Genomic DNA, 15,854 nt, shown 5'->3' on the forward strand with positions numbered 1-15,854 from the left:
GTAGTTTGTGTTTGGTCCCTTCCCCCAACCAATCAGCCCAGTCTTACTACGCCCTGTTCAAATGGCTCTGAGCACTATGGGACTTAAACATTTGTGGTCATTAGTCCCCTAGAACTTAGAACAACTCATACCTAACTAACCTAAGGACATCACACACATCCATGCCCGAAGCAGGATTTGAACCTGCAACTGTAGCAGCAGTGCAGTTCTGGACCGATGCACGTATAACCACTCGGCCACATCGGCCGGCTACTATGCCCTGTCCAAAAGGTCAATGAGTAGTTTGTGTTCGGTCCCTTCCCCCAACCTACCAACCCAGTCTTACTGCGCCCTGTTCAAATGGTTCTGAGCACTATGGGACAACATCTGAGGTCATCAGTCCCCTAGAACTTAGAACTACTTAAACCTAACTAACCTAAGGACATCACACACACCCATGCCCGAGGCAGGATTCAAACCTGCAACCGTAGCACCAGAGCGGTTCCGTACTGAAGCGCATATAACCGTTCGGCCACATGGTCCAGCTATTATGCCCTGTTCAAAAGGTCAATGAGTAGTTTGTGTTTGGTCCCTTCCCCCAACCAATCAACCCAGTCTTACTATGCCCTGTTCAAATGGCTCTGAGCACTATGGGACTTAAACATCTGTGGTCATTAGTCCCCTAGAACTTAGAACAACTCATACCTAACTAACCTAAGGACATCACACACATCCATGCCCGAAGCAGGATTTGAACCTGCAACTGTAGCAGCAGTGCAGTTCTGGACCGATGCACGTATAACCACTCGGCCACATCGGCCGGCTACTATGCCCTGTCCAAAAGGTCAATGAGTAGTTTGTGTTCGGTCCCTTCCCCCAACCTACCAACCCAGTCTTACTGCGCCCTGTTCAAATGGTTCTGAGCACTATGGGACAACATCTGAGGTCATCAGTGCTCTAGAACTTAGAACTACTTAAACCTAACTAACCTAAGGACATCAAACACACCCATGCCCGAGGCAGGATTCAAACCTGCAACCGTAGCACCAGAGTGGTTCCGTACTGAAGCGCATATAACCGTTCGGCCACATCGGCCGGCTACTATGCCCCGTCTGAAGGATCAACGAGTGGTTAGCAGAGTACATGAGCAGGCGTGGCCAGACTACAGTGCTCTGGGAAGCCGGCAGGTACGCGTCGGCTGTTTGGTCCCTTCCCCCAACCAACCAACCCATTCTTACCATGCCCTGTTCAAATGGCTCTGAGCACTATGGGACTTAACATCTGAGGTCATCAGTCGCCTAGAACTTAGAACTACTTAAACCTAACTAACCTAAGGACATCACACACACCCATGCCCGAGGCAGGATTCAAACCTGCAACCGTAGCACCAGAGCGGTTCCGGACTGAAGCGCATATAACCGTTCGGCCACATCGGCCGGCTACTATGCCCTGTCTGAAAGATCAACGAGTGGTTAGCAGAGTACATGAGCAGGCGTGGCCAGGCTACAGTGCTCTGGGAAGCCGGCAGGTACGCGTCGGCTGTTTGGTCCCTTCCCCCAACCAACCAACCCATTCTTACCATGCCCTGTTCAAATGGCTCAAAGGGCTCTGAGCACTATGGGACTTAACATCTGAGGTCATCAGTGCCCTACATCGGCCGGCTACTATGCCCTGTCTGGAAGGTCAACGAGTAGTTGGCAGAGTACGTGAGCACGCGTAGCCAGGCTACAGTGTTCTGGGGTGCCGGCAGGTACGCGTCGGCAGCCTGCGCCTACCGCTTCCTGCGGGATCGCCACGAGGACCAGTGCGTGGTGGTGTCGGGCGAGAGCGGCGCGGGCAAGACGGAGGCGGCGCGCCTCGTGCTGGCCTTCCTCTGCGTGCCCTTCCACCAGCCGCGCCACGGCCGCCACCACCACCAGCAGCACCACGCGCCGCACCACGCGCACCAGCACCAGCACCACGCGCCGCACCACCCGCACACGCCCACGCACGCGCCCTCGCCCGCGACTGCGGGGGCGTCAGCGGCGGCGGCGGCGGCGGCGGCGGCTGCAGCCTCCGCGGCGGCCATCAGGGAGAGGCTCGTCCAGTCGGCGCCGCTACTCGAAGGTACAGTGCGCGCAGAAAGGCCTGCCCGCTTGACGCGAAGGTGTGGAGAGTGGTGGGGGTAATGGGCAGGTGCTGTAGGGGAAATGCTGAGCGCTGGAGAGGAAGTGCTGCACTAAGCTCAAGCCCACACTCACATTTTCTGTATCAAGTCTGCGGGGGGGGGGGGGGGGAGGGGGAGGGCGGGGGGGGAGGGGGGGGGGCGGTTTGGGGCCTCCATGCCCACACTTGCATGTTGGTCATTCAAAACGTTCTGCTAGCACCTCTGCTTTGCTTACTATCTAAAATGAATTTCGTCGAAAATGCAACGGTTTATTTTCGCCTGGCTTGTTAACCATTTGTAACGGCCTTGCCACAGTGGATACACCGGTTCTCGTAAGATCACCAAACTAAATCGCTGTCTGGCGTGGTTGGCACTTGGGTGAGTGACTATCCAGGCTGCCATGCACTGTTGCCATTTTTCGGGGTGCACTCAGCCTCGTGATGCCAATTGAGGAGCTGCTCGACCAAATAGCAGTGGGATCGGTCAAGAATAACATCTTACGATCGGGAGAGCGGTGTGCAGACCCCACGCCCCTTCTATCTGCATCCTCCACCGAGGATGACATGGCGGTCGGATGGTCCCAGTAGGCCACTCGTGGCCTGAAGACAGAGTGCTTTGTTAACCATCTGTATGAGTGGCGTGCAAAAATAAAAACTACTTACATGTTTTCTAACATAGTCTCCTTTAAGACTTATACACTTCGTCCAACGCTGTTCTAATTTGTTGATCCCTTCCGAATAATAGGAATTGTCCAAGTCTCTAAAATAGCTATTAGTTACTGCAATCACCTCCTCGTTTGAATAAAATCTCTGTCCCACCAGCCATTTCTTCAAATTGGGGAACAAACAGTAGTCCAAGGGAGCCAAGTCTGGAGAATAGGGGGGGGGGGGGGGGGGGGATGTGAAACAAGTTGGAATGCAATTTCCATTAATTTTCCGACCACAACTGCTGATGTGTGTGTTGGTGCATTGACGTGATGGAAAAGGACTTTTTTGCGGTCCAATCGCCGGCGTTTTTCTTGCAGCTCGGTTTTCAAACTGTCCAATAACGATGAATAATATGCAACTGTAATAGTTTTACCCTTCTCCAGATAGTCGATGAGGATTATCCCTTGCGAATCCCAAAAGACAGTCGCCATAACCTTTCCAGCTGAAAGAATGGTCTTCACCTTTTTTGTTGCAGATTGTCCCTTCTTCCTAGATTGTTCCTTGGTCTCAGTTGTAATGTATTCATGTTTCATCCACAGTGAAAAAACGACGTTTAAAGTCATGTGGATTCTTCCTGAACAGTTGTAAACCATCCTTGCAACGCTTTACACGATTCCGTTTTTAGTCAAGCGTGAGTAATCGCGGAACCCATCTTGCGGATAGCTTTCTCATGTCCAAATGTTTATGCAAAATATTATGTACCCATTCATTCGAGATGCCCACAGCACTAGCAATCTCATGCACCTTAACTCTTCTGTCATCCATCACCATACCATGGATTTTACCAACGATTTCTGGAGTCGTAACCTCCACAGGGCGTCCAGAACGTTCAGCATAACTTGTGCCCATATGGCCACACTGAAAACTTTCAATCCACTTACAAACTGTTCTGATCGAAGGTGCAGAGTCGCCTTTAAGTTTATCAAGCTTCTCTTTAGTCTCCTGAGGCGTTTTGCCTTCCATAATGTTTAATTACAACACGAAATTCTTTTTCGCCCATTTTTTGCCAATCACTCGACTTCCTTGATTCATAGGAATGCCAAACACAAAGAAATAGACCAATAAGGCTGTACTTGGTGTGCGTTCTCTCCAAAGATGCTACTAACTAAACATGACTTCGATACGTGCCGGTGGTTCCATCCCTCGGACTTTACACGGACTTTTCAAACACCCCTCGTAACTTCCAGAGGAGCATCATCAGTGGCGAATATTGAGTAAAACCTACACATTTCCCTGATTGCCATATTAAAATTTGCTTCTTTTGCCGAGATCCAGTGGAGTTTGGACAGTCTCACCTCTACATGTTATGCAGACGTAGCTGCAAATGAATTCTGAAGAAGCGGTTTATTATGTTTATTAAATGAAGAAACGAGGAAAAGTAAGATCAGTAGCTTATGAAACAGCACAATCTCGGTACTAAATAAACGTGTAATGTCTTCACTTATGTTGTTCCAAAACCCATTGCATCGCTCATTTCACCAGCTATCGATGGCCCTCAAAATGCGTTCTTTCATCGAAAAAGGCTGTAGTTAATGGAATAACATGGTTGATAATAAAGTTTTGCGGAATAACCATATCACAAATGCTCTCCTATCTGCGTGCTATTATTTGCCAAAATTTCATTCCGACATCTCAAACCGTCGTGGGTATTTCACTCTGGCGCGGCGCGATCGCAAATGAGTGTGTTATGTCACATCAATTTTCTCGAGATTGGTGACAGATAGAGATCTCCAGCCAAACCTAAAGAAAAATTCCTATGTTAGCTAAATTTCATATGCTACAATATATTATGCAATATGCACCCAACTATCATACCGACCTCTACTTATCATTACAAACTTTCTTCGAATTTCGCGCAGTGTCTTACTTCCATGTAAATATCACAATAACTATGACCAGTAACGAGATTATGGGCACATCATCGTGAACCTGACATATAACCTGACATATAAAGCTATAAGTAAAGCAAAAGGTTTCAGTCACTGTTGGCCTTCCCTTCCCAACAAACAAACCCGCCCAACGTTTCGAAGAAAATTGATCACTGCACGTCGATCACCTTATCCTGCACGGACTATACCACTCTGGCCCTGCAGCACTCCTTCTGTTCGGAACAGAATAAGCCGTAAAAGTAAAAGTAGCTATCTACCCTACATTATGATCTTCGAAATATTGCCTCCAAAAGTTAGGTCTGCCTTATACTCGAAATTGGCAACGGCCTTATCGCAGTGGATACACCGGTTACCGTCAGATCACCGAAGCGCTGTCGGGCGCGGACGGCACTTGGATGGATGACCATCCGGGCCGCCATGCGCTTTTGCCATTTTTCGGGGTGCACTCAGCCTCGTGATGCCAATTGAGGAGCTACTCGACGGAATAGTAGCGGCTCCGGTCAAAGAAAACCGTCATAACGACCGGGATAGCGGTGTGCTGACCACACGCCCCTCCTATCCGCATCCTCAACTGAGGATGACACGGCGGTCGGATGGTCCCAGTGGGCCACATGGGGCCTGATGACGGAGTGCTTTATACTCGAAATTAATATAAAAATGTCCAGTGCTTGATTTAAAATTCCCGCCAGTCTTAAAAATGGCCATTTATTCGATGCCACGGGAAATCTATCTCTATCTGGCAACGTTGGGTTCAATTGACAGCAGCAGTGCACAGACGCGATGGGAATTCAGAAACTTGCTAACACTGTCTCCCTCCCGCCCCGCCACAATAAACCCAGAACACTGTCCAGCCTATGATGCGCCACTGCAGCATACGGAGCCAGTGAACTTGAATTGAAAGTGATTTGTGTTCCAGTAACTGTACAATACACCACTGGCCATTAAAATTGCTAAACCAAGAAGAAATGCAAATGATAAACAGGTATTCATTGGACAGATATATTATACTAGAACTGACATGTGATTGCATTTTCACGCAATTTGGGTGCATAGATCCTGAAAAATCAGTACCCAGAACAACCACCTCTGTCTGTAATAACGGCGTTCATACGACTGGGCATTGAGTCAAACAGAGCTTGGATGGGGTGTACAGGTACAGCTGCCCATGCAGCTTCAACACAATACCACAGTTCATCAAGAGTAGTGACTGGCGTATTGTGACGAGCCAGTTGCTCGGCCACCATTGACCAGACGTTTTCAATTGGTGAGAGATCTGGAGAATGTGCTGCCCAGGGCAACAATCGAACGTGCGGTCGTGCATTATCCTGCTGAAATGTAGGGTTTTCGCAGGGATCGAATGAAGGGTAGAGCCACGGGTCGTAACACATCTGAAATGTAACGTCCACTGTTCTAAGTGCTGTCAATGCGAACAAGAGGTGACCAAGACCTGTAACCAATGACACCCCATACCATCACGCCGAGTAATACGCCAGTATGGCGATGACGAATACACGCTTCCAATGTGCGTTCACCATGATGTCGCCAAACACGGATGCGACCATCGTGATGCTGTAAACAGAATCTGGATTCATCCGAAAAAATGACGTTTTGCCATTCGTGTGCCCAGGTTCGTCGTTGAGTACACCATTGCAGGCGCTCCTGTCTGTGATGCAGCGTCAAGGGTAACCGTAGCCGTGGTCTCCGAGCTGATAGTCCATGCTGCTGCAAACGTCGTCGAACTGTTCGTGCAGATGGTTGTTGTCTTACAAACGTCCCCATCTGTTGACTCAGGGGTCGAGACGTGGCTGCACGATCCCTTAGAGCCATGCGGATAAGATGCCTGTCATGTCGACTGCTAGTGATACGAGGCCGTTGGGATCCAGCACGGCGTTCTGTATTACCCTCCTGACCCTACCGATTCCATATTCTGCTAACAGTCATTGGATCTCGACCAACGCGATCAGCAATGTCGCGATACGATAAACCGCAATCGCGATAGGCTACAATCCGACCTTTATCAAAGTCGGAAACGTGATGGTACGCATTTCTCCTCCTCACACGAGGCATCACAACAACGTTTCACCAGGCAACGCCGGTCAACTGCTGTTTGTGTATGAGAAATCGGTTGGAAATTCTCCTCATGCCAGCACGTTGTAGGTGTCGCCACCGGCGCCAACCTTGAGTGAATGCTCTGAAAAGCTAATCATTTGCATATCACAGCATCATCTTCCTGTCGGTTAAATTTCGCGTCTGTAGCACGTCATCTTTCTGGTGTAGCAATTTTAATGGCCAGTAGTGTGTTTCTGTTGGTAGCTAGTTTCGCAATGGAAAAAAATAAAAGGTATCCATATGACGCGGGCTCTAAATTGAAAGTAATAGCGTATGCGGAAGAATGTGGAAACATAGAAGCTGTGCAGCATTTCGTCTCTCCACCAACAGAAAAGAAAACATTCACCATTGGCGGGCTAGTAAAGAAGAATTGAAAAAAAAATGTGTAAATAGAGTACTGAATGCAAAATGGCTAAAACTAGTAGATGATGTATTGAAATGGATTGAAGGACGCCGTCAAAATGGCACTGTAATTAATACAAAAAGGGTTCAAATACTTGGTCGTAATGTAGCGCTACAGTGGAACTTAATAGACTTCAAAAGGTGGAGTTGATTGTTGCTACAGGTATATGAACAGAGTGATTCTAGAAGTCGATCAAGGGAGAGGGGGGGCTAATGGCTGGGGAGGGGGATTTGGGGGGGGGGGGGGGGGGGAATGGAATATCGCTTAACAAAAGGAGAGTCGGGGGTCCTCCACACACAAATTGGTAAAATTTGGTGTTGCTTAAAGTAGTTTTTGGAGTTCAGGGTAAAAATGTGTGTACAGATGTGTGTGCCCGAGAAAATAATACGATTTGATCCAGATGTCTGGCGATTTCGAAGTTTTTGTCTAGGGTCAGCAATTTAAGTGTTGGTAGGCATACCCCGCATACTTAGCTTTCTTGATTATTGTAAGTGGTACACTTTCGTTAATATACATGCAATGTATATTAATAAATAATATGACGCCCATTTTAATTTAAATGATATTTATTAGTTTAGATAGTAAGCTATATGCCGTTCTTATTCTTTTGTTAAAATGGGTTTGAAATACATTGCAACGTATATTGCTATACAGTTATCAAAAAAATAATTGAATCTGTTGAAGCAATATTCTCTGATTTTTGAAGTCATTTTATCCAGTGTAATATTGTACTCCGTTGCCATCGCCCCCGTATATTTAGCTTCATGGACTTAACATGCGAACCAAAACCAAAATATCCCAGGAATTACGCAAAAGTTTGAAGAGAAAATATTATCTTTCTGTCGCTTTATTAAAAAACCATAGTGGAACTAAGCCAAGTAGCGAACAAGGACGAAACTCCGGTGACATTTGATGTGCCGAGTGATAGAACTCTTGCCATGAAAGGTGCTAAAACAGTAAATATAAAAAACATGTGGACATGAAAACAGCACTACACTGTTGTGCTTTCATGTTGTGCTGACTGTACTAAACTTAATTCAGTGATCATTTTCAAGCGCAAAACGATGCCAAAACCTTCTAAAAAACCGCAGGTGGTGTTGTTCACGTACATGACAAGGATTGAATGAGTCTGGTATGAAATTATGGATTAGCAGAGCGTGGAAGAGAAGGACAGGTTCTTTATTGAAGAAGAGTTCTCTTCTTGTGCTAGATCGGTGTAGCAGTCATTGAGAAATTCTATGAAAGAGAAATTGAGACGGGGAAATACAGAGATTGCTGTTATTCTGGGAGGACTTAATTCACAATTGCAACCCCTTGGTGTCTCGACAAATAAACTATTTAAAGGGTACATGAGAGAAGAATGGAGCAGATGGATGATGGATGAAACCCAACATGAATTCACGCCGAAGGGAGCTTTAAAACAACCTTCAATCAAACAAGCGTGTCAGTGGATAAAACAATCGTGGTCTAGAGTTAGAGAATACAGTGTTGTTAATTATTTCATGAAGTGCGGCATAAGTAACGCTCTCGATGGCAGGATGATCCACTTATACAGGGTGTTACAAAAAGGTACGGCCAAACTTTTAGAAAACATTCCTCACACACAAAGAAAGAAAATATGTTATGTGGACATGTGTCCGGAAACGCTTACCTTCCATGTTAGAGCTCATTTTATTACTTATCTTCAAATCACAATCATGGAATGCAAACACTCAGCATCAGAACGTGCTAGCGTGACTTCAAACACTTTGTTACAGGAAATGTTCAAAATGTCCTCCGTTAGCGAGGATACATGCATCCACCCTCCGTCTCATGGAATCCCTAATGCGCTGATGCAGCCCTGGAGAATGGCGTATTGTATCACAGCCGTCCACAATACGAGCACGAAGAGTCTCTACATTTGGTACCGGGGTTGCGTAGACAAGAGCTTTCAAATGCCCACATAAATGAAAGTCAAGAAGGTTGAGGTCAGGAGAGCGTGGAGGCCATGGAATTGGTCCGCCTCTACCAATCCCCCCCCCCCCCCCCCCCCATGAACTTTCAGGAGAAAGAAAACTGGCGTTCTACGGATCGGAGCGTGGAATGTCAGATCCCTTAATCGGGCAGGTAGGTTAGAAAATTTAAAAAGGGAAATGGATAGGTTGAAGTTAGATATAGTGGGAATTAGTGAAGTTCGGTGGCAGGAGGAACAAGACTTCTGGTCAGGTGACTACAGGGTTATAAACACAAAATCAAATAGGGGTAATGCAGGAGTAGGTTTAATAATGAATAGGAAAATAGGAATGCGGGTAAGCTACTACAAACAGCATAGTGAACGCATTATTGTGGCCAAGATAGATACGAAGCCCACACCTACTACAGTAGTACAAGTTTATATGCCAACTAGCTCTGCAGATGACGAAGAAATTGAAGAAATGTATGATGAAATAAAAGAAATTATTCAGATTGTGAAGGGAGACGAAAATTTAATAGTCATGGGTGACTGGAATTCGAGTGTAGGAAAAGGGAGAGAAGGAAACATAGTAGGTGAATATGGATTGGGGGACAGAAATGAAAGAGGAAGCCGCCTGGTCGAATTTTGCACAGAGCACAACATAATCATAACTAACACTTGGTTTAAGAATCATGAAAGAAGGTTGTATACATGGAAGAACCCTGGAGATACTAAAAGGTATCAGATAGATTATATAATGGTAAGACAGAGATTTAGGAACCAGGTTTTAAATTGTAAGACATTTCCAGGGGCAGATGTGGACTCTGACCACAATCTATTGGTTATGACCTGTAGATTAAAACTGAAGAAACTGCAAAAAGGTGGGAATTTAAGGAGATGGGACCTGGATAAACTAAAAGAACCAGAGGTTGTACAGAGATTCAGGGAGAGCATAAGGGAGCAATTGACAGGAATGGGGGAAATAAATACAGTAGAAGAAGAATGGGTAGCTTTGAGGGATGAAGTAGTGAAGGCAGCAGAGGATCAAGTAGGTAAAAAGACAAGGGCTAGTAGAAATCCTTGGGTAACAGAAGAAATATTGAATTTAATTGATGAAAGGAGAAAATATAAAAATGCAGTAAGTGAAACAGGCAAAAAGGAATACAAACGTCTCAAAAATGAGATCGACAGGAAGTGCAAAATGGCTAAGCAGGGATGGCTAGAGGACAAATGTAAGGATGTAGAGGCCTATCTCACTAGGGGTAAGATAGATACCGCCTACAGGAAAATTAAAGAGACCTTTGGAGATAAGAGAACGGCTTGTATGAATATCAAGAGCTCAGATGGAAACCCAGTTCTAAGCAAAGAAGGGAAAGCAGAAAGGTGGAAGGAGTATATAGAGGGTCTATACAAGGGCGATGTACTTGAGGACAATATTATGGAAATGGAAGAGGATGTAGATGAAGATGAAATGGGAGATATGATACTGCGTGAAGAGTTTGACAGAGCACTGAAAGACCTGAGTCGAAACAAGGCCCCCGGAGTAGACAATATTCCATTGGAACTACTGACGGCCGTGGGAGAGCCAGTCCTGACAAAACTCTACCATCTGGTGAGCAAGATGTATGAAACAGGCGAAATACCCTCAGACTTCAAGAAGAATATAATAATTCCAATCCCAAAGAAAGCAGGTGTTGACAGATGTGAAAATTACCGAACTATCAGCTTAATAAGTCACAGCTGCAAAATACTAACACGAATTCTTTACAGACGAATGGAAAAACTAGTAGAAACCAACCTCGGGGAAGATCAGTTTGGATTCCGTAGAAACACTGGAACACGTGAGGCAATACTGACCTTACGACTTATCTTAGAAGAAAGATTAAGGAAACGCAAACCTACGTTTCTAGCATTTGTAGACTTAGAGAAAGCTTTTGACAATGTTGACTGGAATACTCTCTTTCAAATTCTAAAGGTGGCAGGGGTAAAATACAGGGAGCGAAAGGCTATTTACAATTTGTACAGAAACCAGATGGCAGTTATAAGAGTCGAGGGACATGAAAGGGAAGCAGTGGTTGGGAAGGGAGTAAGACAGGGTTGTAGCCTCTCCCCGATGTTGTTCAATCTGTATATTGAGCAAGCAGTAAAGGAAACAAAAGAAAAATTCGGAGTAGGTATTAAAATTCATGGAGAAGAAATAAAAACTTTGAGGTTCGCCGATGACATTGTAATTCTGTCAGAGACAGCAAAGGACTTGGAAGAGCAGTTGAATGGAATGGACAGTGTCTTGGAAGGAGGATATAAGATGAACATCAACAAAAGCAAAACAAGGATAATGGAATGTAGTCTAATTAAGTCGGGTGATGCTGAGGGAATTAGATTAGGAAATGAGGCACTTAAAGTAGTAAAGCAGTTTTGCTATTTGGGGAGCAAAATAACTGATGATGGTCGAAGTAGAGAGGATATAAAATGTAGGCTGGCAATGGCAAGGAAAGCGTTTCTGAAGAAGAGAAATTTGTTAACATCCAGTATAGATTTAAGTGTCAGGATGTCATTTCTGAAAGTATTCGTATGGAGTGTAGCCATGTATGCAAGTGAAACATGGACGATAAATAGTTTGGACAAGAAGAGAATAGAAGCTTTCGAAATGTGGTGCTACAGAAGAATGCTGAAGATTAGATGGGTAGATCACATAACTAATGAGGAAGTATTGAATAGGATTGGGGAGAAGAGAAGTTTGTGGCACAACTTGACCAGAAGAAGGGATCGGTTGGTAGGACATGTTCTGAGGCATCAAGGGATCACCAATTTAGTATTGGAGGGCAGCGTGGAGGGTAAAAATCGTAGAGGGAGACCAAGAGATGAATACACTAAGCAGATTCAGAAGGATGTAGGTTGCAGTAGGTACTGGGAGATGAAAAAGCTTGCACAGGATAGAGTAGCATGGAGAGCTGCATCAAACCAGTCTCAGGACTGAAGACCACAACAACAACAACAACTACCAATCCATCGGTCACCGAATCTGTTGTTGAGAAGCGTACGAACACTTCGACAGAAATGTGCAGGAGCTGCATCGTGCATGAACCACATGTTGTGTCGTATTTGTAAAGGCACATGTTCTAGCAGTACAGGTAGACTATCCCGTATGAAATCATGATAACGTGCTCCATTGAGCGTAGGTGGAAGAACATGGGGCCCAATCAAGACATCACCAACAATGCCTGCCCAAACGTTCACAGAAAATCTGTGTTGACGTGATTGCACAATTGCGTGCGGATTCTCGTCAGCCCACACATGTTGATTGTGAAAATTTACAATTTGATCACGTAAAGAGAAACATCTGTAAAAAGAACATTTGCACTGAAATGAGGATTGACACATTGTCGGATGAACCATTCGCAGAAGTGTACCCGTGGAGGCCAATCAGCTGCTGATAGTGCCTACACACGCTGTACATGGTACGGAAACAACTGGTTCTCCCGTAGCATTCTCCATACAGTGACGTGGTCAACGTTACCTTGTACAGCAGCAACTTCTCTGACGCTGACATTAGGGTTATCGTCAACTGCACGAAGAACTGCCTTGTCCATTGCAGGTGTCCTCGTCGTTCTAGGTCTTCCCCAGTCGCGAGTCATAGGCTGGAATGTTCCGTGCTCCCTAAGACGTGGTCAACGTTACCTTTTACAGCAGCAACTTCTCTGACGCTGACATTAGGGATATCGTCAACTGCACGAAGAATTGGCTCGTCTCTTGCAGGTGTCCTCGTCGTTCTAGGTCTTCCCCAGTCGCGAGTCATAGGCTGGAATGTTCCGTGCTCCGACACCGATCAATTGCTTCGAACGTCTTACTGTCGGGACACTTTCGTTCTGGAAATCTGTCTCGATACAAACGTACCGCGCCACGGCTATTGCCCCGTGCTAATCCGTACATCAAATGGGCATCCGCCAACTCCGCATTTGTAAACATTGCACTGACTGCAAAACCACGTTCGTGATGAACACTAACCTGTTGATGCTACGTACTGATGTGCTTGATGCTAGTACTGTAGAGCAATGAGTCGCATGTCAACACAAGCACCGAAGTCAACATTACCTTCCTTCAATTGGGCCAACTGGCGGTGAATCGAGGAAGTACAGTACATACTGACGAAACTAAAATGAGCTCTAAAATGGAAATTAAGCGTTTCCGGACGCATGTCCACATAACATATTTTCTTTATTTGTGTGTGAGGAATGTTTCCTGAAAGTTTGGCCGTACCTTTTTGTAGCACCCTGTATATGAAGAGGACAACGATGACGACGAAGAGGAAGAAGAAGAAAAAGGAGAAGCAGAAAGGTCAGAGGACGATTTTCAGGGATTGTAATGATCAGTTCGGTTTTTCAGATTAAGGGCATTTTTAGTCTGGGTTTGCACTCTAATAACAAAAATGGTAGAAAAGTTATTTTTTAAAAAAAATTGCATAACAATTAAGGTGCGTCTTATAGTTCGTACAATAGCGGTATGTAATCTCTATACATTGGAGTAAATTAGTATTAAGGCACGTTGTTATTCATGGAAAAAACATTTAATTACGAGTACGTATTCCGTATTGCGCGCATTTTTCCCGTACAGTTGACAACAAAGCAAAACAAAATACTTTCGCCATTCGAATTAGGCCGAGTCTGTAAAAAAGGAGGCCGTCTTTCGCGCAGGAAAGAGTCGAAGGTGGTATAATGGCAGGTCCACTAGATGACGTGCACAGTTGCAAGGACACAGCCTCACTTGGAGAAAGACTGTGAGGTACCTCTGCGTAGCCGGCAGCGGTGGCGAGCATTTGTAGGCGCTTCAGTCCGGAACCGCGCGACTGCTACCGTCGTAGGTTCGAATCCTGCCTCGGGCATGACTGTGTGTGATGTCCTTAGGTTAGTTGGGTTTAAGTAGTTCTAAGTTCTAGGGGACTGATGACCTCAGATGTTAAGTCCCATAGTGCTCAGAGCCATTTGAACCTCTGCGTGACGCTAGACAAGCGCTTAACTTGGAAGTACAACTTAGAGGAACGCCGCAAGAAGGCCCTCGGCAGGATGCAGATCCTATATCCTGTCCTCAGTTACAACAATTGCCTACATCCAAGCACTGGCGTAACCATCTAACGAAATCTAATTAGACGAATACTGAAATATTTGTACCTTGCATGGGAATAAGCGGCCAGATCTATGATGGAACGTCTACAGAGCACTTCGACGAGCGCTACATTTCCACTGCATTCCCTCGCAAAAGATCTCCACGTAGCTGCAGACAGAGAGAAACTGCAGACGCCGTTTCATACCTGGCGGAACAGTTTTATAACAAAGCTAGGACATCGCGGAATGAATTAATCAGTACCCTAGGTCAGTACTCACCGAGTAGCAAATGGGTCAAATGGCTCTGAGCAATATGGGGACTTAACATTTGAGGTCATCAGTCCCCTAGAACTTAGAACTACTTAAATGTAACTAACCTAAGGACATCACACATTTCCATGCCCTAGGCAGGATTCGAACCTGCGACCGTAGCGGTCGCGCGGTTCCAGAATGAAGCGCCTAGGACCGCTCGGCCACACCTGCCGGCTATCGAGCAGCAGCAAAGTCTCTAAAAACCAAAGAACACTCAGCATAAACGCACATGGACGGACAACACTCACCAGTGAAGGATATGTCCAACTGGACCTTAGCCACACTCATCCTCTCAGGCAAGAGGAAGAAATATAGTAGTACATTCAATAGCCAAAGAAATTGGTACACCTGCCTAATACACTCCTGGAAATTGAAATAAGAACACCGTGAATTCATTGTCCCAGGAAGGGGAAACTTTATTGACACATTCCTGGGGTCAGATACATCACATGATCACACTGACAGAACCACAGGCACATAGACACAGGCAACAGAGCATGCACAATGTCGGCACTAGTACAGTGTATATCCACCTTTCGCAGCAATGCAGGCTACTATTCTCCCATGGAGACGATCGTAGAGATGCTGGATGTAGTCCTGTGGAACGGCTTGCCATGCCATTTCCACCTGGCGCCTCAGTTGGACCAGCGTTCGTGCTGGACGTGCAGACTGTGTGAGACGACGCTTCATCCAGTCCCAAACATGCTCAATGGGGGACGATCTGGAGATCTTGCTGGCCAGGGTAGTTGACGTACACCTTCTAGAGCACGTTGGGTGGCACGGGATACATGCGGACGTGCATTGTCCTGTTGGAACAGCAAGTTCCCTTGCCGGTCTAGGAATGGTAGAACTATGGGTTCGATGACGGTTTGGATGTACCGTGCACTATTCAGTGTCCCCTCGACGATCACCAGTGGTGTACGGCCAGTGTAGGAGATCGCTCCCCACACCATGATGCCGGGTGTTGGCCCTGTGTGCCTCGGTCGTATGCAGTCCTGATTGTGGCGCTCACCTGCACGGCGCCAAACACGCATACGACCATCATTGGCACCAAGGCAGAAGCGACTCTCATCGCTGAAGACGACACGTCTCCATTCGTCCCTCCATTCACGCCTGTCGCGACACCACTGGAGGCGGGCTGCACGATGTTGGGGCGTGAGCGGAAGACGGCCTAACGGTGTGCGGGACCGTAGCCCAGCTTCATGGAGACGGTTGCGAATGGTCCTCCGATACCCCAGGAGCAACAGTGTCCCTAATTTGCTGGGAAGTGGCGGTGC

The 15,854-nt window shown here is 46.2% G+C and overlaps 1 protein-coding gene across 1 annotated transcript in view; it reads left to right on the plus strand.

Moving 5' to 3' along the window:
- LOC126428433 (unconventional myosin-Ib) overlaps window positions 1-15,854 on the plus strand; it is an 852,237-nt gene that overhangs the window by 558,828 nt on the left and 277,555 nt on the right. Inside the window, exons 4-5 of the mRNA XM_050090358.1 lie at window positions 1,730-1,854; window positions 2,002-2,085. Of these exons, the coding sequence (XP_049946315.1) occupies window positions 1,730-1,854; window positions 2,002-2,085 (209 nt within the window). The remainder of the gene's footprint in view (window positions 1-1,729; window positions 1,855-2,001; window positions 2,086-15,854) is intronic.

This window comes from Schistocerca serialis, chromosome 12 (assembly GCF_023864345.2).
Source record: "Schistocerca serialis cubense isolate TAMUIC-IGC-003099 chromosome 12, iqSchSeri2.2, whole genome shotgun sequence".
Classification (NCBI taxonomy): domain Eukaryota; kingdom Metazoa; phylum Arthropoda; class Insecta; order Orthoptera; family Acrididae; genus Schistocerca; species Schistocerca serialis.